This window comes from Urocitellus parryii, chromosome 5 (genome assembly GCF_045843805.1).
Source record: "Urocitellus parryii isolate mUroPar1 chromosome 5, mUroPar1.hap1, whole genome shotgun sequence".
In the NCBI taxonomy this organism is placed as follows: Eukaryota; Metazoa; Chordata; class Mammalia; order Rodentia; family Sciuridae; genus Urocitellus; species Urocitellus parryii.
This window is the reverse complement of record NC_135535.1, coordinates 200,614,973-200,641,547: the sequence shown is the minus strand read 5'-3', so window position 1 is coordinate 200,641,547 and position 26,575 is coordinate 200,614,973. Positions and strand designations below refer to the sequence as shown.

The 26,575-nt window shown below is 47.5% G+C and overlaps 1 protein-coding gene across 3 annotated transcripts; it reads right to left on the bottom strand.

Annotated features, from left to right (window-relative positions):
- Bag3 (BAG cochaperone 3) lies at window positions 1–21,992 on the bottom strand. Of its 3 annotated transcripts, none has more exons than XM_026384241.2 (4): window positions 21,512–21,992; window positions 5,990–6,316; window positions 4,117–4,518; window positions 1–1,383 (listed from the first exon to the last, which is right to left on the bottom strand). In XM_026384241.2, the coding sequence occupies exons 1-4, from the start codon at window positions 21,695–21,697 to the stop codon at window positions 556–558; spliced, it is 1,743 nt and encodes a 580-aa protein (XP_026240026.1). In that variant the 5' UTR covers window positions 21,698–21,992; the 3' UTR covers window positions 1–555. The 3 variants fall into 3 exon arrangements, with proteins under 3 accessions (XP_026240026.1, XP_026240025.1, XP_026240027.1); XM_026384240.1 differs by having other exon boundaries at window positions 1–1,386; window positions 21,512–21,991; XM_026384242.1 differs by lacking the exon at window positions 21,512–21,992 and adding an exon at window positions 7,408–7,469 and having other exon boundaries at window positions 1–1,386.
- Window positions 21,993–26,575: the final 4,583 nt, after the last annotated feature.

Genomic DNA, 26,575 nt, shown 5'->3' with positions numbered 1-26,575 from the left:
TGAGTTATATAATTACTTTATTTCCCCTTTTTTCAAATGTAACATTATAGTTGTCCAACATACAGATATGACTATAGCTCCTTACATCTTATTCTATCTAAAAGTTAGATATTTGAACTCTGAGATGAAAATCATCCCATTACAATGGCAACATTTCTGAAAAATGGATTTCATATTTGTGTGATGGGAAATCGACTCCCCATCTACCCCCCAAAAAAGACTCCTCAGTTCAGAGCTACAGAAAGACAGCTCACAACCACAGTTAACACATGGTGCCCATGCACAGTGGGGACCCAAAACAATAAGCGATGGGGTTAAACTTCTGAAACAAGCAACTTCTTATTTATACAGAGTAAGAATACAGAAGAAAAGCTTCATTTTCCTTTTAGCCCTTTTATTAGTGTTTTGCCTCCACCCAAGTTACTGTGTACGGAACACCTACAAAAAAATAAAAACCACTTGACTTAAAGTCCCTGAAATGCATGCAACTTAAAACTCCCTAAAGCACACACAACAGTGCCAAGTCTCCAAGTCTGATTCTTTGTCTAATGGGGACTATGGTGCGGCTGCTGGAGGGCCAGCTGAGTCCGTCGTGCTGCCAGGGTTTGGAGCTGCTGCTTCTTTGGCTTCTGGCTGCTGGGTTGCAGTTTGGGCTTCTTCATTTCCAGCACTTTTCTTCCCCTTGTCTGCTGCTGTGGTACCCACCCCCATGATCTCCTGCAGTGGTGGATCGGTTTCAAGGTTGCTGGGCTGGAGTTCATAGACCTGGACTTGACCTGGGACATCGATTGCTTTCTGCTCAAGTTTTTCCAAGATGGTCTGAACCTTCCTGACACCATCTCTCCTGGCCTGACGTACATCAGCTCGTCCTTCAGGGTCCACAGAATCCAGGGCCAGCAGCTCTTTGGTCAGATACTCTTCAATCATCAGGTACTTTTTGTCAGTCTTCTTGCCTTCAAAGTTGTCCACGGCCTGCTCCAGCCCTTGCACCTTCTCCAGGATGGCTTCCACTTTAAGCACACCTGGATGTTTGGGGGTGACCTCAGCCTCTCCTGGTTTGGGGGGTGTGACTTCTGTAGGTGCAGGGCTGGGGGCTGCCTTCTCTTCTGCAGCCACATTCTTGGGGGAAGAGGGGACAGCAGAAGGGGCAGGGCTGGGAATTGGAGAAGGGGAAGGACAAGGAATTGGAGCAGAGGGAACCTTTACTTCCACCTTCTCAGAGGCAGGAGGCGGCTTCTGGGTAACAGGTTTAGAATCCGCCTCCTTGCGGATCACTTGAATCGGGATGTGTCCAGGAAGGAGATCTGGTCCAGTTGGGCCTGGCTTACTTTCTGGTTTGTTTTCAGGTGGGGCAACAGGTGGGGATTCTCGATGGGTCATGGGCTGCTGAGAAACAGAGAAAAGATACAGAGGTATTTAAAATAACTGGCTAAAAGTCACAGGTAGTTGTTTGTAGCTAGTATCAATTAGAAGAAAAAAAAAGCAATTATTTTTCTTGGTTAAGTTTAACCATATAAAAGATTTTCAAAGTCAACAAACAGCTTAAATAAACACGTGGTATTAATCATGTATCTGACCACACTATTCTCTAAGCTTCCACTAGTCACTCTGGGCTATTTGTCTGTTACACCTCACGTGCGCTGGAGGTGACAAGTCTTATGTCAAGGAAAAGAAAACCAATATAATTTTCAAAAATGAGAGTAGCAAAACCTAAGCTAACTGCTAAGCAGGGTTTGCTCACGGTACAGTCCCAAGTGAATCTGACTCAGGATGCAGACAGGAAGTGGCTGCCTTGTCTGCCTCCTTACCATGCGCTCCCTACTCCCGGGTGACCTTTTCATCTCCTATTCCAGGAAAGGAATGATCTTCTGCTTTTTCAGACCTATGACAACCTAGTGGTTTCTGCCCAAACTAAGGTATTTTGTGAGAATAAGCAAAATACTCAAAATAGTTAACTCTAGAAGAATCCTGCTTTAGCACATCTGTGCTAGAGCCTAAAGCTCAGCTGAGCTGTGTGTGGTACCTCCCCAGGCAGAACTCAGGCTGTGCACTCTTTCTTATGACTATAGTTGATAGCTATTATTTTTTAAAAAATGAACGATGCTCAAAACAGGAATACTGTGGCTCTTCTAGTATATAAATGAAAATCTAAAACCTGTTTAAAAATCTCATATGCTCCAGTTTCATCAATGGGGAAATAAATGTTGGATTATTTTATTTCTGAACTACTGCCAACTTAAAATATTAATTCTACTTTTATGTTCAGTTAGATTAATTTTTGAAAGCCTCCAAAAGAATGTTCTCTGAACAAGCTATAGAAAGGGAGGTCATAGCCAGGTACAGTGGCACACACCTGTAATCCCAGCAACTTGGGAGGCCGAGGCAGGAGTATTGCAAGCCTGGACAACTTACTGAGACACCACCTCAAAATAAAAAATAAAAGGGACTGGGGATGTAGCTTAGTGGTAAAGTGCCCCTGGGTTCAATTCCTAGTACCAAAAAAAAAAAAAAAAAAAAAGATGGGGAGGTCACCATGATCCATGTAAAAACAGGATTAAGTACCATTTCACTAATTATGGATCTAATGTGATGAAGCCATCTCAACACCAGCATCCTTTTTTGACTGAATCTCTGGTCAAACTTTGGTCCTTACTATTCATGCACCCACCACATGGCCCTCTTTGGGTTTTAAAGGCAGTGGTAGTCTGTGTAACTAGTGACTTCAGCAAAACTTAGGACAAGATGTCCTATGGCTCGTGATCCTTAAAAATGTCAAGGTCATCAAAGCATCAAAGTCTGAGGAACTGTTCTAGAGACTGGATGATGCTACCGCAGAACTCCCTGAATCCAGGCTGGTCTTCTATGGCTAGCAATGTCTTTTTTTTTTTTTAGGAAAATATCTGCTGAAGTATTTAGGAATAGAGGGATGACATTTGCAACTAACTCTCAGACAGTTAACATATGTAGTTAACGTATATAGAGAGAAGCAATGACAAAACAAATACAGAAAAATGTTAACTGATTGTGTGAAGGGTACATGGAACTTCTTTTTGAGTCTTGTAACGCTCTCTGTAAGGTTGATATTATTTCCACATTAAAGAAAAAAAACACCAAAAAAAAATTTAAAAATGAGGGTGCTCTCTCAGTTCCAGGGCCCTGGACAGTGTCATTGTTTGTAGGAAAAGGATTACCCACATTCATTCACAGGGAGCTTCCTTTTAATTCACTGCTCAAGCTGCAGCCAGAGGGACCTTGGCTGCTGATGTCCTGCTGCTAGGCTGCTCAGTCTCAATGATTTTCTCCTTCTCCCTGACTCAACACCCCTGCTCCACTAGATGACAAGCAAGTTGGTGTCCAGGGCCTTCACCAGGCCAGGATGGTTTTCCACCCACTACGGCAGGGACCAAAGCACCTGACCAAAAACTAAAGGTATCAGACACAGTTCCTGTCATAAGGCTCAGAGCTTACAGAGAAGATGAACACTTTAAAAGGCACAGAATAGGGTTGGGGCTGTAGCTCAGTGGCAGAGCATTTGCCTAACATGTGTGAGACACTGGGTTCGATCCTCAGCACCACATAAAAATAAACAAAGGCATTCCTGTCCATTGACAACTACAAAAAAGAAAAAAAAGAAGAAAAAAGAAAAAGGTACAGAATAATCACCTGATATACCATAAAGGGCTCATGGAAGGCACCGTCAGAAAGATGAGCAGGTACCACAGAGAAAACAAGATTGACTGGTCTCTTGGGAGCAGTAGGTGGGGAGAGGGCCTGCGACTGTACAGAGGGGCTTGCACAGTGGAGAAGGGGACAGTTGATCTAATCAGGCTGTGAGAGTGTGCACAGGGGTGTGGTGGGCATTAAGAAACCTGGTCTCAGGTATGAGGGTGACAGCATAGGTCTCCTAAGACAGCCAGAGTGGGAAATGATCAGCTGAAGAGAGCGGCGGGGCCACAGCCCTTGTCCTACATTTCTGCTGAGGACCAGCGAGCCTCACTTTTCTCCTGTTGTGCCCAAGTTAACAAGGCGGGAGCCCACAGTACCCACAGAGCTCCTGGCCCCTGGATGGAGACATGCTTCCACCGCAGCAGTCTGCTAAGAACCGACTTCCCATACCTGGGGCCTGTCAACCACGGTGTGCACGCGGATGGGCGACGGGGAGTGCACTGGCGTGCTGCTTCTGGCTGGCGAGCCCTCCCGGCTGGACACACCCCGCACTGGTGACCTGAACGGGGAGGCTGCCCTCACAGGTCGGGGCTCCCACTCATCACCCTGGATCTTGTGATACACGGGCTGGTGGGTCTGGTATTCACCCTGCTGAGCCGGGTAGTGGGTCTTCTGGGCTTGGTGGAGGGAGGGCTGGGCAGCCGGCCGGGCCACATTCTGCTCATGTATCACTGGGATGGGGATGTAGCCCCGAGGCAGCTGGTGGCTGCCCAGGCTGCTCCTGCCAGAGGAGGGCAGGCTGGCCGATGAGGATGAGGAGGAGCAGTCGGAGGCCGCTGGAGACTGGGACCGCTGTAAGAGACAAAGGGCAGAGGGTGTGGCCCCAGGAATGACCCCACAGCCCTGGCACACCAACCTTACTGTGCACCTACTCAAAGCTACACACTTCCCAACACTTTCCACACAGAAATGTTTCGATTTTCAAACTGGCGTGTTAAGGGCTGAGGGGTGGCCCAGTGACAGACCGAGTGCTCAGCAGGCATGGGGCCTAGGTGCAGTCCCCAGCCCCATAGAGTAGCATTAAGACTGAGAGCTTCGGAATAAAGGGGCCTGGGTTCAACTTCTTACTAGCTCAATAGCTTTCTCAGTGTCATCTGAAATACAGATAAAGCACCCCATATATACATGGCCTGTCCTGACCAGTAAGTAAAATCATCTGTGCATACACATGGCGCGCACAGGAGTGCCCCATCCACGTGCTGGCTGCCCTCCTCCACCCTTCGCTACTCATCTAGGGAGGGTGACAGCTGGGAGCTTCATGTGTCCCCTGTGAGGCCTGGGGCAAGCCAGGCCCCTTTCTCTTCTGGGCCACCTTCTATTCATCTAGAAAATGAGGAGGCCTTTTCCCCGTGTTGGTCTCTAAGGGCCTTATTAGCTTAAATTTGCCAAGATTTCCCTGATGTGTCGCTTTGATTTTTACAGCAAACACATTGTACACATAGGTGTTTCCTCTCCAAGGAAAGAAAGAACCTCCTGGGACCCCCCACTAACTTTTTACCCCCATGCAGGTGGTACAGCTGAACAGAGCTCAGAGGCCATCATGACTCTGGGTACAGACAGGAAGTGAGGATTTGTGCTCAAGAACAGTGCCAGTGGGCACAAGGGGATGCTCTGCAGTCAGAAGATAAAAATGGCCTAGTGCTCAGGAACCTCCTAGGTCCACTGGCCCACAAATCCCCACCAAGGATCAGATTGACAACTATTCTTCAGCTGTTGTTGCCCTGAATCCACCAACATACCCTGAAGTGAAGGGCTCTGGGCTGAACCTATCTTTGGGCTGCTGCCTTTCTCATTCCTTATCTGGCTTTCCTTGTACACTGCAGGATGCTCTGAGACAGGTATGCAGTCCTGTTTTCATTCTCTACATAGTTCTGAGCGGTTGATATTTATCCATAAGTACTGAACTAGACCAAAATAATACATAGCTCTTTCTGAAACAGAGAAGCCCAGTGTAAATAAGGAACATCAGAATTAGGAGCCAGGAGGCCAGTCTTCAGGGTACCAGCTCGGCTGCTCTCTCCTTTACGCATTTGGACCAAGCAATTTATAGTTCACCATCTTGGTCCCATTCCTTAATTATAAAAATAAGTCATGAGACTCCTGCCCTGGGCACCTAAAAAAACGCCTGTGAGATGCTGGGGGATAGCATGGGACTGGGGTCCGCAACCATCTTTGCTTGGGGGGCTGCTGATACTACAGACCAGGCCCTGATGCCTGCCCATTACCAGTGCCTGGCCCGGGGGTGAGCCAGGCCTCTCCTTACCTCAGGTCCATGGGAGGCTGGGGGCTGAGCTGCTGCAGCTGCTGCCACCTGTCCACACTGTTTGTCTGGCTGGGTGGTTTCTGGCATGCTCCGAAGAGGTGACTGGGACCTCTGAGGGGCAGCTGCGGCTGCCTCAGTTCTGAATCGCTGAGCCCCAGGATGGGGATAGGCATGGAAAGGGTACGTCTGCCGGTTCTCAGCCCCTTCGTGGAGGACGGGAATGGGAATGTAGCCTGGTCGGAGCTGGGGGTACACAGGGTGGCCTTCCCTTGTGGGAAGTAGCCTGGAGCCCTCCCGGGAAGGGCCATTGGCAGAGGACGATGTTTCCTAGAATGAACAGAAGAGAAACAGACTCATGAGAAAACAGAAAGAAAATACCCCCGAAGAGGAAATTGGTGCAGAGCCCTCTCTCTGCTCTTCCAGAGCGACTTGGGTCCCCAGCTCAGCCAGGGAGTCTGGCTGCTTCACAGTCCCCTGCTTCTGTTGAACATCCCCTTTTCTACAGCGGCTGCTGCATGGTCAGGCGAAAGCAGAGGAGCCAAGGTAACTGCTGAGCACAAGGGAAGCCCCAATTTCCCAAACTGGTAAGACAGGTTTCCTTTCTGGGTAACAATGGGGAGGCAGTATATGCAGGAGAGCTTGACTGTCCCCCAAACCTTCAGATAGGAAGGTGATCTCCCAGGAACAAGACTCAACTCCAACTACCAAATTACAGCAAGACTCTCAGCTTCCAAAAAAGGCCCAAGTTTCCCAACTGTACCAGGTTTATTCTGGACCCAAACACAGACACAGTTTAGAAACTTTCAGAGAGAAGTAGGGTGGCGGTAGTGGTGCTGCCTCTTCAGAAATGCTGTTAGTACAAGCTACAAGGGAGGCACTCAAGATCACAAACAGCACAGAGAGGGAGTGAAACCCAGGGATTAATTGTGCTAGTCTTATGATGCCAACAGACAGTCTTTGCCTAGCCAAGCTTTAGTCAGACTCCTGAGCCTTCTCCCAGGCCCATCTGTGCACTTGTAAAATCTAGTTTTAGCAAAAGAACTCTCTATACACAGTTACCAAATCCCCTCCTCTATGTCTGATCATCTCATTATCTGATGAGGCTCCTGTCTCCATCATCCCCAGGTGATTTCTGATCACCTGGGCATCTGTAGCAAGAACGCCGTCACAGGTTAGTAGAATGTTAGCCAGAATCTCTCTTAGGCCTTGATGTTTCTCTCCTTTCAGTCATCTTCCATCCAGTGACCCTCACACTGCTCCTTGGCTATAAAGTCCCCACTTGCCTATGCTGTGCTGAGAGTCGGGCTCATCTGCCCCTCACCTGCAGAACTCCATTGCAGTGATCCCTACTCCTAGCCCAGTGGTCTGCTTTAACAAGTATCACAGAATAATTTTTTCTTTAACAGAACAAGGCCTACTTGAACTAGGAGAGTTGGGGTCCCTCTCTTCTGTCCTCTCATGAAGTTCTCTCTTCAGTGGCTTGGCTATTTTGGGACCCTTGAGAAGGCCAAGTTCCAGATGTACCATAGAGAAAGATCTTATTTCAGACAACAAGGCTGGGCAGCCACTCACTGGGTGATGCCACCTCTCACCAAGCAGAGGCTGCATAACACAGCTACCAACCATCTCCCAAGCATGAAGAGCCTTCTCCAGAGGAGGGGAGCCACTGACGTGTGTCACTTGTACATATCCGAGTAGGTCAGGTATTAAGGAGAGAGGACCTTGCTTAAGGAAGCAGCTCTCTGAATGGCAACCAGGCAGAAGACTAAAAATCTATGAGCTTTTGGGGTATATTTTCTATTGCTCAGAGTTGGTCAAAAGCAAGGACAGATCCTGAGGGCTGATGTATGCTTTGAGGGAAGAGACCATTAATTCCGCAGCGTTTCCATGATGTTTCTATTTATGTAGAGGCTTGGACACCAGGTGGCTGGCCCTGGGATTTAGCCCTTCCAAGCCCATCAACTGCTTCTCTCCTGCTGAGACCTTGCCCCAGGGAGGGCCTCCAAAACACAGGAAAGGCAAGGGTGTCACTGTGTCCTTGGGGATATAGGCAGACAGGCACTTGGCACTCTCAGATTAGAATGACCACGTGCTAGGGCAGGAACATTATTTTAGCCTGCTTAACTCTCAGGTCACCCAAGAGCAGGGACAGCATCCAGACCTCACATTCAGAAGCTGGTTCTTGCTATGAGACGGGCATCATAGAGAGCCCCCGAGAGGTGCTGCAGGAATCCTCTGCTACTCAGTGTTGAGTCCCAACAGTCCTTTTGGGCAGTCTGTCCACTAAATGGAGCAGCTTTCCTTCTAGCCGAAATCGGAAGCCCACCCAAGTCCTCTGATGTGGTCTTTGCTAGCTGACTGGGCTCACTGCTCCTCCAACTGTGAAACAAAAAACCTCATCCCCAGTAACCTCTGGAGGAGATAGATGTTAGTGGCTGGGAGGGTTCTAGCTTTCTAGACTCTTTATCTTGAGGTGATAGAAATATTCTCTTTTTCTGGGTGGTGGCAAATAGGTGCACTCCTGTGTAAAAGTCTATCAAACTAAATCAAACTGCACATCTTCCTAGAACCCTGGGTAGAAGACTGGAAAATGACTAAGCCACCAGGCACAAACACAAAGGCTAAAGGGGAAGGGCGGCTGGGGCTGCTTTTCTTTACAGTCCTGAGGTCCACGGCTCCTGGACCTGGGAGGATTAATGACCCACTAATGCTGTTTAATAAAATGCAACAGTTGCATCAGAAAGAAGTTCCAGGTGCCCCCTCCACTCTGGTGGGGTTTTGCTTAGAAAACTATTGCTTTAGGTGACTGAAAAATCACATCAACTTCATAGAACAATCAGCAATTCTACCTGAAAGAATAAAATTAAACCAAAAGTGACACTGGCACCCACAGCAAGGCCGGTGCTGGAGTGCTCACACCACTGCCTGAGGGCCCCCCTCCCGGCACTGCTAGAGTCCAGTAGCAAATGACTGATTTTTCTAAGTAAAAAGCACTGCCTGGAGACCTATAGTGCCCATTGCATTTTCATCACAATCAAGTTAAAAAAAAAAAAAAAAAAGAACACCCCCCCAAAAAAGTATAGTATTATAATTCCCCAGAATATGACTAAAATATCTGTTTAGTCCATTAAGAGGTGTTCTCAAGTTCAAGCACAATTCTAGAGACAGTCTCTTGGTTACACTAGCATCCTTCAGATATGACTCATCCCCTGCTCCAACCTGACATCAATGGGGAGAAGCCACCTTCTAAGGGGTGGGGTATGGGTGGCACTGGGTGATCACATGACAGGGACTGGGGTGCAATCACAGTCACCAAGCTGATGACTGCCCATCATCACCGAGACCTGCCTGCAGCTCAGTTCATTACCCTTATCTTTAGGTAAAAGGACATCAGGAATATACACAAAATCTAATTAGAAAATAAGTGCCCCAGGGCCTTCCACTGCTTATCTCACTAATTAATTTATAAAATGAATTAGTTAATTCTTTTCCCTTGCCTGAATACTGCATTAAAATCTTCTGAGGCTTGTCTTAGGGCAACAAATAACTCCATGAGATGGCTGGGATTGAAAGCAGGAAAAAAAAAATACCTCAGACAAGCCAAAATTTTGTCCTGTTAAAAACAAGACATTATTATTAGAGAAAGCCTGGGGTCAGGTTTGGAGCCCAGGCAAGCTGTTGGGCTTATCTGCTTAAGGTCACGGTTTGCATGACTAACTGTTTGTAACAAGCACCTGGCACTAAGGGGACAGCCAGGAGATGGGAAAGAGACTGCAGCTGGTCCTAGGTCTTGTTCCACCCAAAACCACCTGTGAAGCGAACAGCCTTATAGTTGAGACCTTATTTTCTCAACTGTGAAGAGGCTGAACACCACCCTGGCTGCAGCCCTTGTACTCTAGGAGAGGCGGGAAGCAGGGCTGGATGCCTGCCAGGTGTGGGTCTGGCAAGGCACAAGCTGGGTACACGCACATTCATAGGATGGCCATACAGAAGGGCTGGCCTTGACCCATCTACAACTGATCCCCGGAACACTGAACACTCTGAACCCTGAAAACAGGCTCCCTCTGTGAGGCCCAACCCCACAGCTTTGGTTCTATGGCTACAGTGCTCTTAAAAAGTGGGCTCAAGGGCTGGGGTAGTGGCTCAGTGGTAAAGCACTTGCCCTAGCATGTGTGAGGCCCTAGATTTGATCCTCAGCACCACACAAAAATAAATAAATAAAGGCATTGTGTCCATCTACAACTAAAACATATTAAAAAAAAAAGTGGGTTCAATACCTACAAACCTCAGCTCCCATCACCCTAATATAGCAGCTCCTGGGGCTGCCACAGCACTTCTGATGATAGCCCTGGAGTCTTAAAGTAGGACACAGATTCTATTAACTGGGTTTTTAGGCCAGAAGAGCCTTCACCCAGGCCAGGCGTTGAGTTCTCTAACAACACTTCAAAACTTCTAAAACAAAGGAAAGAGGTGGAGGAAAAGAGCAATCCTGGAACTCCCCATGTAGCTAGGGCCTGGTCACAATTCAGCAGCTTGGCTCACCTCCATCAGGCAGGAGACTGGAGCACAAAGCTTTCATGTTAAGCGCAGGGCTGAGCCTCAACATGCTAACACCACTTTCCGTTTGGTACAACGGGCGATAGGAATGAAATAAGTATTACTGTCAATTTGTTATATAAATAGTCACTTCTGTCCCTACAAGGAACTCTAAATTCTTTTTTTTTTTCCAAAAAATTGTGTCTGTACATCTTTATTGTCCTTGGATATGCGCTAAATTATATGTTTTTTTCATTTGATAATGATTTTTGCTATTTTTTTCTTTGCAAGTACACCTTTTTTTTTTTTTTTTGTTTTCCAGTTTTTGGAGTTTATTTGGATGTTAATTCATTTTTTTTTATTGGTTGTTCACAACATTACAAAGCTCTTGACATATCATATTTCATACATAAGATTGAAGTGGGTTATGAACTCCCAATTTTACCCCAAATGCAGATTGCAGAATCATGTCAGTTACACATCCACAATTTTACATAATGCCCTATTAGTAATGGTTGTATGTGTCCACCAGATTGTGATACGGGGTCTTTTCCACCACTCCCTTTGCTGGGTGGGGTAGATAAGAGAATGAGCAAATTCTGAATAATAAGCAAGGCCCACATTCCACCAAAATCCATTCATTGGACCTCTAAGAAGGTGGAATTTTGTCCTGGGACTTCTGGTAAGGCAGAGATCCGTGGCGGCCACAATCTCTGTGAACCAGCCTGAATCAAAGCTGATGGGAGGTTTGCTCTGAAACTTGTTAATCATTTTATCCCAGGACTAATAAAATGAATGTCTCTCTATGTTTCTACTGGAGAGTATTTTTAGAAGATGAAACCAGCACCATTCCTCCTCCTCCTCCTCCTCCTCTTTCCTGTTGTACTGGGGACTGAACTCGGCCTTGCACAGGCCAGGCAAGTGCTCTATCTCTGAGCTGTATCCCTAGCCCCTAGCATTGCTTCTCTTTGCAGCTGTGTCCAAATAAACAGGAATGAACAACAGAGCCCTAGTCTGCAAGCTGTCGCCCTGGGCTCCAATCCCTCCCTGCTGCTCACCAGTAAGGAGCCTGGGGGAGACTCAGTTTCCCCAGCTGTAAAACTCCTAACACTCTGCGAGAGGGGAGGTTGAAAGACATAAGTGAAATAGAGACGTAAAAAGGCTCTGTAACTTCAAGCCACAACCTGCCCTATACAGTCATGTATCTTCACTCCACAGACAGCTATGGATAGATGCAGCTTTCTCCAGCAAGGGTTAGGCCTGCTGTTTACAAAGCCCAGTTCCTCAGTGGTTCTCACCAACTAGGTAAGAAGCCTAATAGCGTTGTAGGCCATTTATCTGAGAGCCTTGAGGGCACTAATTAACAAGGATGCCATTTTTTCTGCCGAGAACTAACCTGGAAGAAAACACAGCCAAAAACCCCTCAGAAGGCCTCACCTCAGTACTCTTCCCTTTCCTTCAGGCCTGCAAGCTACTCTGGAGAAGGGCCTATACACCAGCTCCCTGCTGGGAACCAACAGCAGGCTGGGGCTCCCCGCACACAACCAGAGACCTGGGAGAGAAAAGGCCAGGCCAGGCTGGGGCAGGGGGCAGTCCACAGGAGGCAGAACATCTGCAGGCATCTCCTGGACCTCCCTTACCAGGGCCCACAAGCAGTCCTCAAGCCAACTACACACACTGGCAGCTTTTGAGCGTTTCTCCAATGGGGGAGAGGTCGGGGCTCGGAGCCAAGTCTCTAGCCTCCCCACTGTCCCCACCCCCAGGAGCCCTCCTCAAGGATTCCACTTAGCAAATGTGGAAATGGATGGGGCCCAAGGTCACACAGGAAGTGCACAGCCAGGCCAAGATAATCCAGCTCCTGTACTCATGGATTCAGGGAAAAATAAACACTACCTACTTCCTCTTCAAAAACAAAACAAACAGAAGAGGAGAAGGAGCAAGGCACCTTCTTTAATCCATCTAAAGGTAGGAATCACAGAGGGAAAAGTACCTGAAATCTCCATACCAGGAAGCAAGATCTACCTGAATTTAAAGAGACCTGGAAGGGACCATCCTCACACCTGGAACATTTCCACAGCCTTCTCAAGGACTTGTCCCACATCAAAAGTGGACACACCGGTTCCATCTGCTAGATACCAACCATGCAAACGTTTGTTAGGCGTCAGTGTAGGATGACAGCAGATGTGCATTTTGTACAAAATATACTTTGCCAAGAGAAAAAGAATCTCCCATTTGTAAACAGCAGCTGGGGCAAAGGGAGACCCTCTTGGACCAACAGTGAGTCCCTTAGGGAGATTCCTAGGAATTCTCCTCCCTACCCTAAACAGCTTCTCAAAGCATTCTTCACACAAAAACCACATCTTCCCCTGGGATGATGAAGAGAATTAGAAAACGCCTTCTTCCATCTGTGGGAACATCTTTGCCCCTCTAAGCTGGGTGCAGGTAACAGGGTCCATGGGCCCTTATTAAGATATCTTGGCTCTCCCCAGCTCCTAAGGATCCTGGTACCTAGTACCTTCCTGGCACTGTCCTCAGGGCTGTGCTGGAATGTCCAAGAGACAGCCTGTCCTCAAGGAGTTGGGCTGAGTAAGGCAGGGTTCAGGGCAGCTCCGTGCAGGAATCACCATCCCCAGGCCTGTCTCAGGTGGAGGATGAGGGATTGACAGGAGCTGGAGCTGAGGGCTGGCTAAGGCTCTAAAAGGCCTAACATTCTTCATGTGACCCCCTGGCTGCATATTGCCGTCTCAAGGGACACAGCAAGGCCAGGGTTCTGAGGGCTGTTTAGACACAGTTAAGGTAGAGTCAGCTCAACTTGGTGCAAAGGGGATGACAGGAGGTCTGACTTCTGAGAAGCAATACTCAGGCCCATCTGAGAGCTAAAGGTCCTATGTATAGCCACATCTACTACATGGGGCAGCCAATGCCTATCTACAAATACCCTCTCACCCAGCATCGAAGGCTGTGAACATCTCCAGGGACTGTGCATGTACCGATCCAGGTCCAGGCTTTGAACTAACCCCCTCCATGCAACATCTCCCTGCAGTCTCCCAACCCTATTAGACAAGTACAGTTGCAATTCCCATTTTATAGAAGTGGGGACTGAGGCCCAGGGAGGGTGAACAATTTAACTAAGCTCTCTAGAGCGTGAGTTTGTGTGATGGTAAGCTCAGCCCTTTCACTAGCCCTTTCCTGTCACACCTCCATGCTGTGTGGTTAACGTTCATGTGTGATTAACATCTCCAAACTCTTTGTCTTCCTGGGGTAAATGCAGCAGGAAGGAAAGCATTTCATCTGGCCAAGCTGGGCTGAGGTTCAGACCTGGAACATTCAGTACAAGTGTGTGCTGGGTCAGGAAGCCACTGCTCTGCTGAGTCATCGGCCTGGCCAAGACAGGGCAAGTGAGCGAGAGTAAAGACACTGGCTCAGTTCTGAGTCACCACAACCTCAAGACTGCAATGGCGCCCAGCACAGGGCCTCTGGAGGGAGAAGACCCCATTCAGCAGCATCAACAGGGGCTAACCCTTTCTGCACCGGGCCCTGCTCTGGGGCCTATTCCACTGACCCAGGAGGTTCAACCCAGCAGCGAAGCAGCTGCCTTCTTGGCACATGCAGGTGCCTTCCTCTTCCTCTTCCCCACTATCTGGGTTTTTTAAACCATTCATTTCTTCAGTGTCCAAGAAGAAATTTTTAAATTTTGAAATAACTGCAATTCTACTTTAGTGAACACTGAAGAAGTTATTTTGAAATAGGAAAGGTCTGTTCTCCAACAGGATGCTAAAGAATTTCCAGTAGAAAGTCTCACCTCAATTCACCAGGGCCCAGCTCTGCGCTAGGAGCCTTGGGCAGCCGATGTGTTTACAACAGGCTCCTGACGCACAAAGGAGCACGCTGCACTTCCAGGTCTTTCTGAACTGACAGTGAATAAGAAGTTCTGCGTATGCGGCGTCTGATCTTACTGCCCACGACAAGAAAAAGAAATGAAAAAGTCTCCTTTCCCAGCGTCGCTGATCCCTAGCTGTGCAGACAGCGTCTGGCTGCTGTTGGCTCCCAGCCCCTCCCTCAGGCAGGCTGGCTGGAAGATGCTGTGTCACTGGTGGAAAACAGAGCTTCTCCAGACCCATCAGGATGGACTTGGGGAATTAACACTGACATCCTCTACGCAAAAAAACAACATTCAGAGGGTGATCACAGGGACAGGCCTCTGGGGAGACAATTAGGAGCCCAGGACAACACTGCAATGCTGAGGAACCAATGGAAGACTTCCAGTGACACACACCCTCCACACTTCATCAGAGGCAGGCCACACAGTCAGCCATTAGTTTTTTCCAGCTCAGAGAATGAAACAGACGGCCCCAGAACCTACAACCGCCATATGAGCCCAAGGCTAAGCAGGGAGAGCCTGCTTCTCATTGGAAGGAGGTGGGACATGCTTCATGGAGGAAGGCATCGAACGGCACCCCTGTCCCTTATATGGCATTTAATTCTGTGACACGAAAACTGCAGCCCACCTCCTGAGTTAAGACTCAGGTTCAGGAAATGGGCCAATGTTTCTCATCAACTGTACAAAGATGGATTCAGGGCTATTTATTACCTGGGGTTGGGCCTGGGTAAGAAGCAGCCTGGCCCACTAAAGGCAACTGTGTCTGTCACTCCTGCAGGATCCTAGGTGGGGGAAAGCTATTTCAGTCTTTCTGTGACCCAAGGCCAGGCAAATCCCTTCTCCAAGCCTGTTTTCTCAGTCATTAAGACATACTTAAGAGCTCCTACCTCAGAGAACCGTCCTGAGGATTTAAAAAAGACAAGATCTATTAAAGTACGCATTCATATCTTGCACATAGGTATCAATATGTTGACAGACCAAGAAAAATCCATTCATCCTTTCCTAAGGAAATCTTTCTGATTAAGCTTTTGCAAGCTGCCTGGCCTCTGAAAAGCTGCCAAGGCCCCAAGACATCTTCATAGAAATATGTGAAGACTTAGTAACACTAGATATCACACAAAGTATCACAAGTGGCAGGCGACAATGGAGAGACACCACATCTGCAGAACAACAGGATCTGGCATCTGGCCTTAGAAGTCTGGCTGAGTCTAAGTGGTGAGGAAGAAACAGACTGGGGGTGTGGAGCTGATTCACTATAGAGGGGAGCCAGGGAGGGGGCTGGAGAGTAATAGTCACATGTGGTGGGTTCCTGGGGGCTGATCTAAACTACAGGGTTTCAGAGGTTCCTAACAAGTAGGACCTTTGTCTTCAACATAGGCCTCCGAAATATTTAAGAGCAGCATTAAAATGGCAAAACTTGAAGGAGAAAGAGCGGGTTTGTATTATGTATGGTTTCCTGTTTTGGATGGTAAACAACAGAACATCATTTTTAAATGTCAATAAAAAGTAATAAACATGCAGAGTGGTTTATATAAGGCAACTGTGTGTCATTCCAGAAATGAGGACAGTGCTAATCAAGCCTCACGGGTGGTATGAAGCTTTGTGACTCACCACCAGCCCTGATAGCATCCAACGTATAAGCCTTCCCAGCCCTGCCTAACGTCAAATGCCACCACCACTGCCACAGTCCCTGCACAGACTCTGCCCTCATAAAGGGGAATCTACTTCACAGAACAGGTATAAATTATACTCTCCGAGGTGCACTTAGTTCTTGAGTGAGCCAAACACAGGCTGTTCTTTAGAAAATGAAAGTCTTGGAGAGCCTGGCTCCCAAGATATGCGGCCACACTCTTCACCCACCCCCAACAAATCACTGTTCATCCAGTAGCAAAGGCATTTGCTCAGCCATGACTGCAACTTGCTGGAAATGCGAAGGACAGAATGGGCCACTCATCTCCCGACTGTGCTCCGAGTCTGCTAAGAGACACACTGCTTGTAATCGATCCAGAAAGAGCAAAATGATCTCATCTTTAAGAAAATTCAGGAGGCTTTGCTGAACCTGACGCAGAATAAACAGCTCTCTCTGCTCCAATCATACTTGAAATACTTCCAATTTTCTCGGAAGGGATGTTTCTTTCACAGCACCTGGGTACAACCTGCCACACTGTGATGGTGAGTGAGTGCTGGGAGGGCCAGGCGGGAAGAAGGAGTCCCTGATCTGGCTCATTTCTTCTGGGGTGCGGGGAAGTTCAGGCCAAGGGACTGACAACCTCCCCACTCTCACACTGACACCTTGCCAGACACACTCTGCTGTGAAACTGTCTTAACCCTGTCCCTACCTCTGCCCAGAGTCACACTGCAGAAGCTCAGGCACTGGGAAAGTTTCCCCAAGGAAAGTGAAGGCTAGACAATCAACTCTGCAGGCCAGACGTGAAGCAGGCACGGCTGAGGGATTCCAGGGCCCACACAGGCTCGTATCACATCCCAGCACATTCCCCATCCCCCCACCCCCGTGCCAAATAGGATCAGGCCCTCGTGGCTCTCAAGCCAGTCTGGCAGAATCAGAGTCAACAGAAAGCTCTTTGGACTTAAGACTTCTGGGCACCACTCTGAGTAACTCAGATCCAACATGGGGCCCAAGTTCCTTTGGAGACTGCCAGCTGGGAACCCCAAAGACCCACAGAGCAAGAATAGCCTCGCTAAGAGGGAAGAGTGTCTCCTGCCATCCAAGAAGGTATTCAAGTGACCAGAACTCAGAATACCTAGACTCTGTTTACTCATGGAGAACTGGAGAGTGTCTACAGGTGACCGTGCATCTCCAGGGGCCACAGTGATCACTAACTACTCTGACAGGAAAGGGGTCTGGGATCATACAGATGTGCTAGGAGATTAGTGGGAAAGCAGAAGATGCAGAAAATCAGAATCCAGGAAGACTGCTGGTGGGAGGCCCAGCTACTTATGAAGACCAGGCTCACACCTATGATCCTTAGTCTAGAGAATAAGGCAGGAGAATCAAAAGTTCATGGCCAACCTCAGCAACTTAGCAAGATCCCGTCTCAAAATAACAAATAAGGGGCCAGGATTGTAGCTCAGTGGTGGAGCACTTGCCTAATGTGTAAGGCACTGGGTTTGATCCCTGGCACCACATAAAAATAATCAAATAAAATAAAGGTATTGTCCATCTACAACTAACAAAGTATTTAAAAATAAATAAATAAATAAGATTTGGAGGTAGCTCAATGGTAAGACACCCTGGATTCAATCTTCAGTACCAAGAAAAAAAAAAAAAAGGTGCTGGATGAAGCCAGTGTCTTTACAGTCATGACACTTGCTTTTACCTGCCCCCTTGTTAAGAAAAGGAGGGGGGCAGAAAAGACCTGCTCTAAACACTTCAGGGAAAGGTGGAATATCAACGTAAGAGGACAGAATTTAAAACTAAATAAAATACAAAATGCTAGTCTTTTTCTTCTTTCCATGAAAGCCATCTCTTTACCAACACAGTTAGATTATAAACATCCCGAAGCAGAATCCGCCCCCAAGAGAGCTTTCTTGTTTCCATGCTCGCTGAATACTTTTTATTGACTGGCAGCATTTCTTCTCCAACATGAGGATGCTTTTAGAGGGTCCTCTAGTTCAGCTCCTCCAAAAGAGCCCTTTTCTTTAGAACTCAGCTCTTCTCTCATTATGCATTAGGAAACCAATTTCTAACATAAAACAACACGGAAGGATTTTCCGCTGTATTTAGTCTGGATTAAGGTGTGATTCATGTAAGTGAAACTGCATCAGTTGCCCAGATATTCTGTGACTATCAAAGCACTGTTTTGAAAGCAATGAAACCCAGACATGAAGCAGGAGCAGCCGGGAGGATCTGGCTCTCAGACTGACGTCAGTTTTCTCCTTATGTTTTGGTACCACACCGACAAATCCCAGGTAGTCAATTTGATTTAAAAAAAAAAAAAAAAAACTCTCTTCTTGAATTCATCATATCCACTCATCAAAATCCAAGCAAACACAGCAGAGTTGAGTGACCCAATGTGATGGGGAAGACATAAAGATGCTCAAGAATTCCATCCCACATGCTTCAATCTTATAAAAACTCAAGCCACTTCTAACTTGTGAACAGACACTGCCTGTTCTTAGTGGCTCCATACTGTTCTCTCCTTGCTATTGGTGCTACCTCTATGACCTTCAGAAACCCACTTGAACTCTCTGCATTTCTTTATCAATAAAATAAAGAGACTGAACCAAAGATCTTTAAGGAGTTTTCTTTTCTTTCTTCTTCTTTTTTTTTTATGCTACTGTAGATTTTACCCAGGAGCACTGTATCTCTGAGCTATATACTCAGCCCTTTTTAATTTTTTGTCTTGAGATGGAGTTTCACCAAGTTGCTGAGGGTCTTGCTAAATCACTGGGATTACGCCACCTATCCCAGAACTTTCAAGAACTTCAAAATTTTCACTGTGCTGGGTATGGCACACACCAGTAATTCCAGCAGCTCAAGAGACTGAGGCAGGAGGATTGCGAGTTCAAAGCCAGCCTCAGCAACTTAGTGAGGCCCAGAGCAACCTTTTTATATATATATATATATATATATATATATACACACACATATATATATATATATACACACACACATACACACATACATATGTTTATATATATATAAAGGGGAACTAGGGAGGTGGCTCAGTGGTTAAGAGCCTCTGGGTTTAAACCTTAGTACTAAAAATAAATAAATAAAATTCAGATTTAAAAAATAAAATTCTGACCACGAAAATTTCAGATCAACTCTTCCAACCCAGCCCTTCTATTTTAGTAGTTCATAGCTTCTATTTGTTGAGAACAGTAATTTTTTTCCCTTAAAAAGGCTTATGAAATTCCAGTCTAATCCATCCATAGGAAGATCCCAACTTGCTGGGTAAATCTCATGTTGAAAGCAAAGTACCAGGGCTGGGGATGTGGCTCAAGCGGTAATGCGCTCACCTGGCATGCGCGGGGCGCTGGGTTCAATCCTCAGCACCACATAAAAATAAAATAAAGATGTTGTGTCCATTGAAAACTAAAAAAAATCAATATTTAAAAATTCAAAAAAAAAAAAAAAGAAGCAAAGTACAAGCAATGTATGTGCTCAAACTTAATCTTCACTCTCAACAAAGGGTGCAGGCAGATTCTGACTGGCCCTGTGTCTATAGGAAGGACACCTCAAAAATATAGATCATTGGGGGTTGGGATTGTGACTCAGTGGCAAAGCGCTTGCGTAGCATGTGTGACGCACTGGGTTTGATTCTCAGCACCGCGTATCAATAAATAAAATAAAGGTACTGACTACTAAAAAAAAAATATTTTTTAAAAATATAGATCTTCTACACCTATGCACCCTGAAAGAAGAGGGATAGAGTACAAGCTTCACCCAATAAGGGGTTGAACAGACAGACAAAAAGATATATATAATTATGCCCATCCCAGATAATTACAGCCTCTTGTTCTGATACTTAGGAATAAATATACAATTAATTTCTTGTAAATGTAAACTGCTGGATATACAATGCCTCACTCTTGGATACCTAAGTTTTATCAGTATCTTTAAGAAAAAAATAAAATGTGAGCTGGGAGTGCAGTGTTTGTCCAGTATTTGGGAGGCCCTGAGTTCTAGCTGTGGCACTGGCCAAAAATGAAGTGCCTAAAAGTGAAAGTGAAGTGGATAATACAGATCTTTTTTTAAAAATAATGGTTATCAGCTCTTAATTGCTTTTAATTTTTTCCAGACACCAGTAATAATTACTCTTTAGGTATATTTATTTTTCCAAACTTTTTACTTTGAAAAATCGCTCAAATTTATAGAAATTATTACTACATCGATGTGTTAATTATAAAATTTTAACTATATTTTCAAATGAGCAGATTCAATCCAAAATTTTTAAATTATTTTTTAGTTGTCAATTTACTTTTTTTTACTTTATTTATATGTGGTGCTGAGGTTGGCACCCATTGCCTCACACATGCTAAGCAAGAGCTCTACCACTGAACTACAATCCCAGCCCTCAATCCAAATATTTATTTTCAAATTTCCTTGCTCTTCATCCCAAATTTGTATTTTCAAATTTTCATGCTCTTGAAGGTATCTCTGCATATTTGAAACTGGGGTATATATTTGCTGCATTCACAAGAGTATCGCTCTTTAGTTATTTGTGTACTGTGAACAAATCCTAAGTATTTTAATACCATAACAAGAAGGGGAATGTGTGCCATTAAAAAAAAAAAAAAATACATATTCTCTTTCTCTCCAGTGTGAGGCAATGTGGCCAGGCAGGGGCCAACTATGAGGCAGTCAGGGATCTCTAGCACAGAAACTGCCCGGGAGTAGAGGACCTTGTGGGTTTTTTGTCTGTTTCTTTAAACAAGTGACATTAGACTACCTTATTGAAAGCAGTTTCAAACAGTAATACAGCTGTAATTTCAAATACAGAAAGAATAAAAACTAATGAAATGTATTTATGCCAGTGTCCTGAGTCACTCTATGTCTGAGACAGAGTAAAGTCAACATAACCCTCCACCAAGTTGTGGAACTAGAAGGTGAAGTTCCCCCAAAGTCCCCCCCACCCTTTGCCTGCGAGGGATTCTGGCATCCGCACAGAGGGACGATGCATGAACCGTAGGGGGTGCCGCCGATTTCGGGACGCGAGGCCGGGTGGGGGGAGAGGCCGCGGCGGGGCCTGGCCAGGACCTCGGCGGCTGACCAGGCCGGCCGCCCCTCCCGGGGCCCAGGAGCGCGGGCAGCTCCAGCACCAGGCCCTCCGCCCCTCGAACAGGGCGAGTGGACCCAGCGTCCCCCCGCGGGTCGCACTCTCTGGGCCAGCCCTCGGGGGGCTTCTCTGGGCCCGACGCCTGTCAAGGGCGGGTCTGCAGAGGGTATTCGCCGGCGCGCAGCAGGACGCAACGGGAGCGGCGACCTACCCCTGCGTGGGGGTCGCTGTCCGCCCCGAAGGCCGTGCGTCCGCGGTGGCCTTCGCAGACCTCCGGCGGTCGGGAGCCCTGGCGTACCCCGCCGGCCCAGTCCCCCCGCCCGGCCTGCTCGCCGTCGACGTGAGGCCGCTGGCTCGGCTCACCTTGGGACCTTGGGGGGGCACGCGCGGGTCGTTCCACGTCGTGGTGCGACTGTTGTGGTCCACGAAGAAGGGCCAGCCGGTCTGCGGGTCGATCTTGATCTCCCAGCCGGGGGGCAGGGGGTCGCGGTCACCGGCGCCGTTGCCGGACGCCATCTGCACCATGGGCGAGTGGGTGGCAGCGCTCATGCTGGGTCGGGGTCGGGCCGCAGCGGCCGCGGGACGCGAGGTCGCGGGGTGCGGACACTTCGCCGCCGCCGGTGGAGCGAGAGCTCTGCGCGCCGCCGACGTGTCCGGGAAGCCGGCCCCGGGCACCTTTATGAATTAAAGGACGGGGTGACGTGGCCGGAGAGGGGTGGAAGTGTCTGGAAATAGCCTCCTCGCTGCCAAAGGGGAAGGAGGAGATAAAGGGAGGTAGCAACTGGCCGGCTAGAAACTTCTGGTCCCATCCAGAGAAGTTGGCGGCCGTGCGGGTTGGATGCGGAGCTCCGCCCTGAGTCATCGGCTATAATCGTGGCGCGGCGGGGCGGGGCCGAGCCAGGGGCGGGGCCGGGGCGGGGCTCGTGTCCCCTCCCCCACCCCTTCCGGGTCCTCCCTCCCTCCCCGGAGCTGTCCCAATCGCGTCCCCGCGCAGGGATCACCCAGAGTTGGACCTGGGCTCCTGGCCGGCCCGGGGCGTCCTCTGTGCGCCCGGGCGGGTTTCGGTCTCCAGCCTCGCTGCCTCCTTCGCGCCGCGTGGGTGTTCCCGGGACGGGAGTCCGCGCGCTGCCCCTCCTCTGAATAAGCTACAAGTCGTCTTCAAACTAGGGGAGTCGCGCCCACCTCCAAACCCTCATACACTGATACTCGGGGACCCTGGTGTCCCTTGGTGACGTTTAAAACACTTTCTCTCAAGGGCGCAAGTGCTGTCCAGGAGGAGCTCCGGAACACTAACCTGACACCATGACGAGCCTGGAAGAAAACGGAAGTGCAGAGGAAAAGAACCTGCCTGCCTTTGGAAACCTAAAGAAGAAATCATATCGACTGATGGTTTCATTCTTGAACCTCATATCTGTAATAGAGGAACAATTTTAAAGAAAAATCACATTTCTTGTTTTTTTGTTTGTTTTTTTAATAGTAGAGGTTGGTTCTTGATGTCTTAAATCTATACCCTTGTTTGGAAAGTAGGCACCAAACCAAACCATGAAAATTCTTTATTTGGTTGATTCAATGGCAGTTTCACTTGTAACCTCACAAGCACCCTGATTCTCCAATATTCCAGAAAGAATTTGGGGAGGTGCCAATTTAGATCCTTAGGCATGACGACTCATTCTCTTTCCTCAGAAATGTCTTGAACTAATATTGGGCCTGATTTCCCAACTCGAATTCAGAGAATATTCTGGAGTTGGGCTGGTGGTGGGCCTGTAATCCTAGCTATTTGGGAGGCTGAGGCAGGATAGCATGAATTGGAGGTCTGCCTGGGCAAATGATACAGACCCTGTCTCAAAAAAAAAAAAAAAAAGAAGAGGAAGCAGTAGTAGTAGTTGGAGGAGGAGGAGAACGAGGAGGAGGAGGAGGAGGAGGAGGAACAATCCTCAGGTCTTTTCCTGCCCTCAGATTATTCCCCTGGAGCAAATACTAGAGAGGTCTGCCAACCCTTTCTAGTGGGATTATTCCCACTTGCAAAGGTCTTATTTGCTTTGAAGCCGTAAAAGTGCAGAGGTGATCAGGCCTCAGGAACTGACTCAGATCATGAAACATAAGAAGGATCCATGTACAAACCTGGATGCCTGCACACTAATTTACCATGAGAAATCTGGTGGTGATAGGGCTAGGTTCCATCTCCACCATCCCCAGCACCATTAAAAAAAAAAAAGTTACTGTGGAAGGAACTGGGCCCTCAAGTTCACGGGTCAGTGAACTTATATGCTTATGCTTCCTTATATCTGAAGCCCTGAGCACAGGGCTGAACCTAGAGTCCCTACCAATAAACATTGTTGATGTTCATGAAGATTGAATCCAAAGTGAATTTTTATTTCTGTCTTCTTCTTTGCCTAGTTTGCTTCCCACTACAAGTACAATTAAACACTGAGAGTGCATTCTGCTGGCCAGTCCCCTTAGAAGGGAAGGAAACAGGTACCTCTGGGATTAACATAGCAGCTTCTGGTGATTGTACTGTACTCTACTGGGACTTCAAATGGGCTTCTTTAAAATGGAGGCATATGCTCCCGAGAGCTGGCTGGTAGAGCTCCTTCGAGCCATTCTGAATAAGGCATGTCTGAGTTCAATGGCTTTTTTCCCTCCTGGTCTTAGGACACTCATTCCATGGCCTCCTGAAGATCTCTTGCCCAGATCAGAAGTTCAAGTCTAACCTTGAATTCCCTTTCTCTCTCACCATCCAGTCATCACCCCTTCCTAAATATTACTTAACTCAGTGTGCTCTTATGTGTTTTCAGTGCCATCAACTTGTCCAGGTCACCTTTGCCTCTCATCTGGACACTGGCACAACCTCTTGTTGGGTCTCCCAGCCTCTAATCTTGTCTGTCTCTATTCACTTGCCTGTATGTCAGCCAGCATGATCTTTTCAAGCACAAAATGGACCTTGTCCTTTCTGTGGTTAAAATCCATCCATGTGGGCTGGGGCTGTAGCTCAGTGGCAGAGCGCTTGCCTAGCATACGTGAAGCAATGGGTTAGATCCTCAGCACCACATAAAAATAGACAGATAAGATAAGGGCATTCTGTCCATCTACAACTACAGAAAAACATTTTTAAAAAATCCATCCATAACTCCCATTGCCCTCTTGGAATGCAAGTTCACATTCCTTGTCATGTGTGCACAAGGCCCTTCCTCCCAGTCCTGGCACACTCTGGCTGCCCCTGCAAACTGTGTCATGCACACACAGTGCACACACTGCTTCCTCCACCTGGACAGACCTCTCCCCACCCCACCCCCACCTGTTGCTCCCTTTGCTTGACTGGGGCCTCTTCATCCTCAGGTATCACCTTCAGCGTTGCTTTCCATCCTCCTTCTAGTCTAGGTCATGTGCCTCTTCTAGGTGCTCCCATGCACATCCTGTGCCACCTTGTCAATTGGGTTGTAATTGCTTGTTTCATTGTCTAAATTGCTCAAGGATTGAGTTTCTTGAGGGCAGGAACAGAATCATGATCACTGCTGTGTCCCCAGCCTCTAGCACAATGCCTGACAAATAACAGCTATTAAAGCCACAACAATTGCAATGTCTACCACTTATGGAGCAATTACTACCTGCCACATATTGTGTTGAGGATTCCATGTGGATTATCACATTTAATCTTTGTGGTGGAAGCTGTTATGTGCTGCCCAGGTCTCTTTCCAAGAATAAGGGACTTACTCTATCCATTACTGGGAATGCTATAGGAAAAGGGCAAGACACAATCTCATTTATCTGCACATCAATCGTAGCATGCACAGGCTTTTATTAAACCCATTGAATGGATGAAGAAACCAGCTTAGAGATGTCTAGAAACTTTCCAAAGTTCACATAAAAATCTCAGCTATCCTTCAGGGACAGGCTTAGCTGAAGAAAACTGCCTGACCCATGGTCCCACTTCCTTGGGGGCAACCTGCGTCCAAGGCTGAGCTACTAAGGGGCTTACCAACCCCAGTTCCTTTGCTTTGGCTTAAAACAGGGCCAAGGAACATCCTGGTTCCAGAGTGTCCCCTGGCTTTGGTTGCTGTTTTCTTTGGGACTACATCACAGCCCAACTCTGCCCAATCCTGAGGTGTGGCTCTTCAGAGAATTCCCCGAGCAAGTCCTTCTTGCTAACTTTCATAGTCTGCTTCCAGAAACCTAAACTGGAAAAATCTTCTGAGCAGCTTTTGGGTCAGAGATGGTTATGATTTTCCTTTTACAGATGAAGCAATTGAGGTTTTAGAGTTGCTAACATAAAACTTTAATTGGTGGAGGTGGGATTTGAATTGAGGCAATTGATTCCAGAGTCCACATTATTAACTGTGCACTCAATGCATAAGATGAGTAAATCAATGACTTGGCCCCACTAGTCACCAAGGAAAAGTATTAAAAGCTACAATTGAGAAACAAAGCTTGTGCACATAGTTTTTCTCAGTCCTGAGGAAACAAGCAGCAGCCAGCAGCTATGGAAGATTACAGATCAGCTCTAGCAATGATGTGTCCGAGCTTGGTTGACTCATAGCACAGGTCACAGACAGGGGACTCCAGCCCAGCTATGATGGCAAGTTTAAATGAAAATGTCACCCAAAAGATTTCAATGTCTGGATGATTTGATCCAGTTCTAATGGAACATGAGCTGGCCCACGGGAACAGCCAGTTCTCTCCAATCTATGCAAATCACTGATTATCTCAAGTGGGTTTGTTTGCCTTTGAGATGTTAGCAGAGATTTGCCCACTCAGCCTTGCCTACTGTCCCCAGCCGTCCCCTCCCAGGGGGCTCTTCCTCAATGGGCAGCCTAGACAAGGGGAGGCCAGCACACACAGAGGGAGTGTGTGTATGGTCAGGTGAATCAGAGAGAGGTGTTAGCTCAGAGTGGCAGAGGACATATCTGGTCTGGTTATGCTATGGAGACTCCAATGATAAGTTCTATAAATACACCCTGGTGGAGGTGGAGGGGTGGGAAATCAATATGGCTTAGCTGCAGCATTTCGGATTGCAGCTCTAAATTTGCATCTGTTTGTCATTAAAAGTTAAAGTCTGTGTGTGCTCGAGCCCAGCCACTCCGTGCTCTCTGACCTCATGAGGCAGGTACATCCTGTAACAGGCATCTGTGCCTTTAATCATAAACTATCCTGTTTTGCCAATTAACTGTCTGCATTCTTCCCTGAGAGGATGGCAGGTGCCTTGGAACAGGGCACTTCAGTATTAAAAGCTATTTTTTTTTTTTGAGAGGGAAAAGGGAAAGGGGGAGGGTTGGGGTGAGGGCAGTAGAATCCCTGCGATGAAGCCTGGAGAGGGCTAGGCAATCGTGGGGGTTAGATGGGCAGAGGTCAGGTGGGGGATCATGAAGGAGGTGTGGCGATCTCCAGGCCTGACTGGGGCTGGTGGGACAGAGCTTTCAGGGGCCGGAAGAC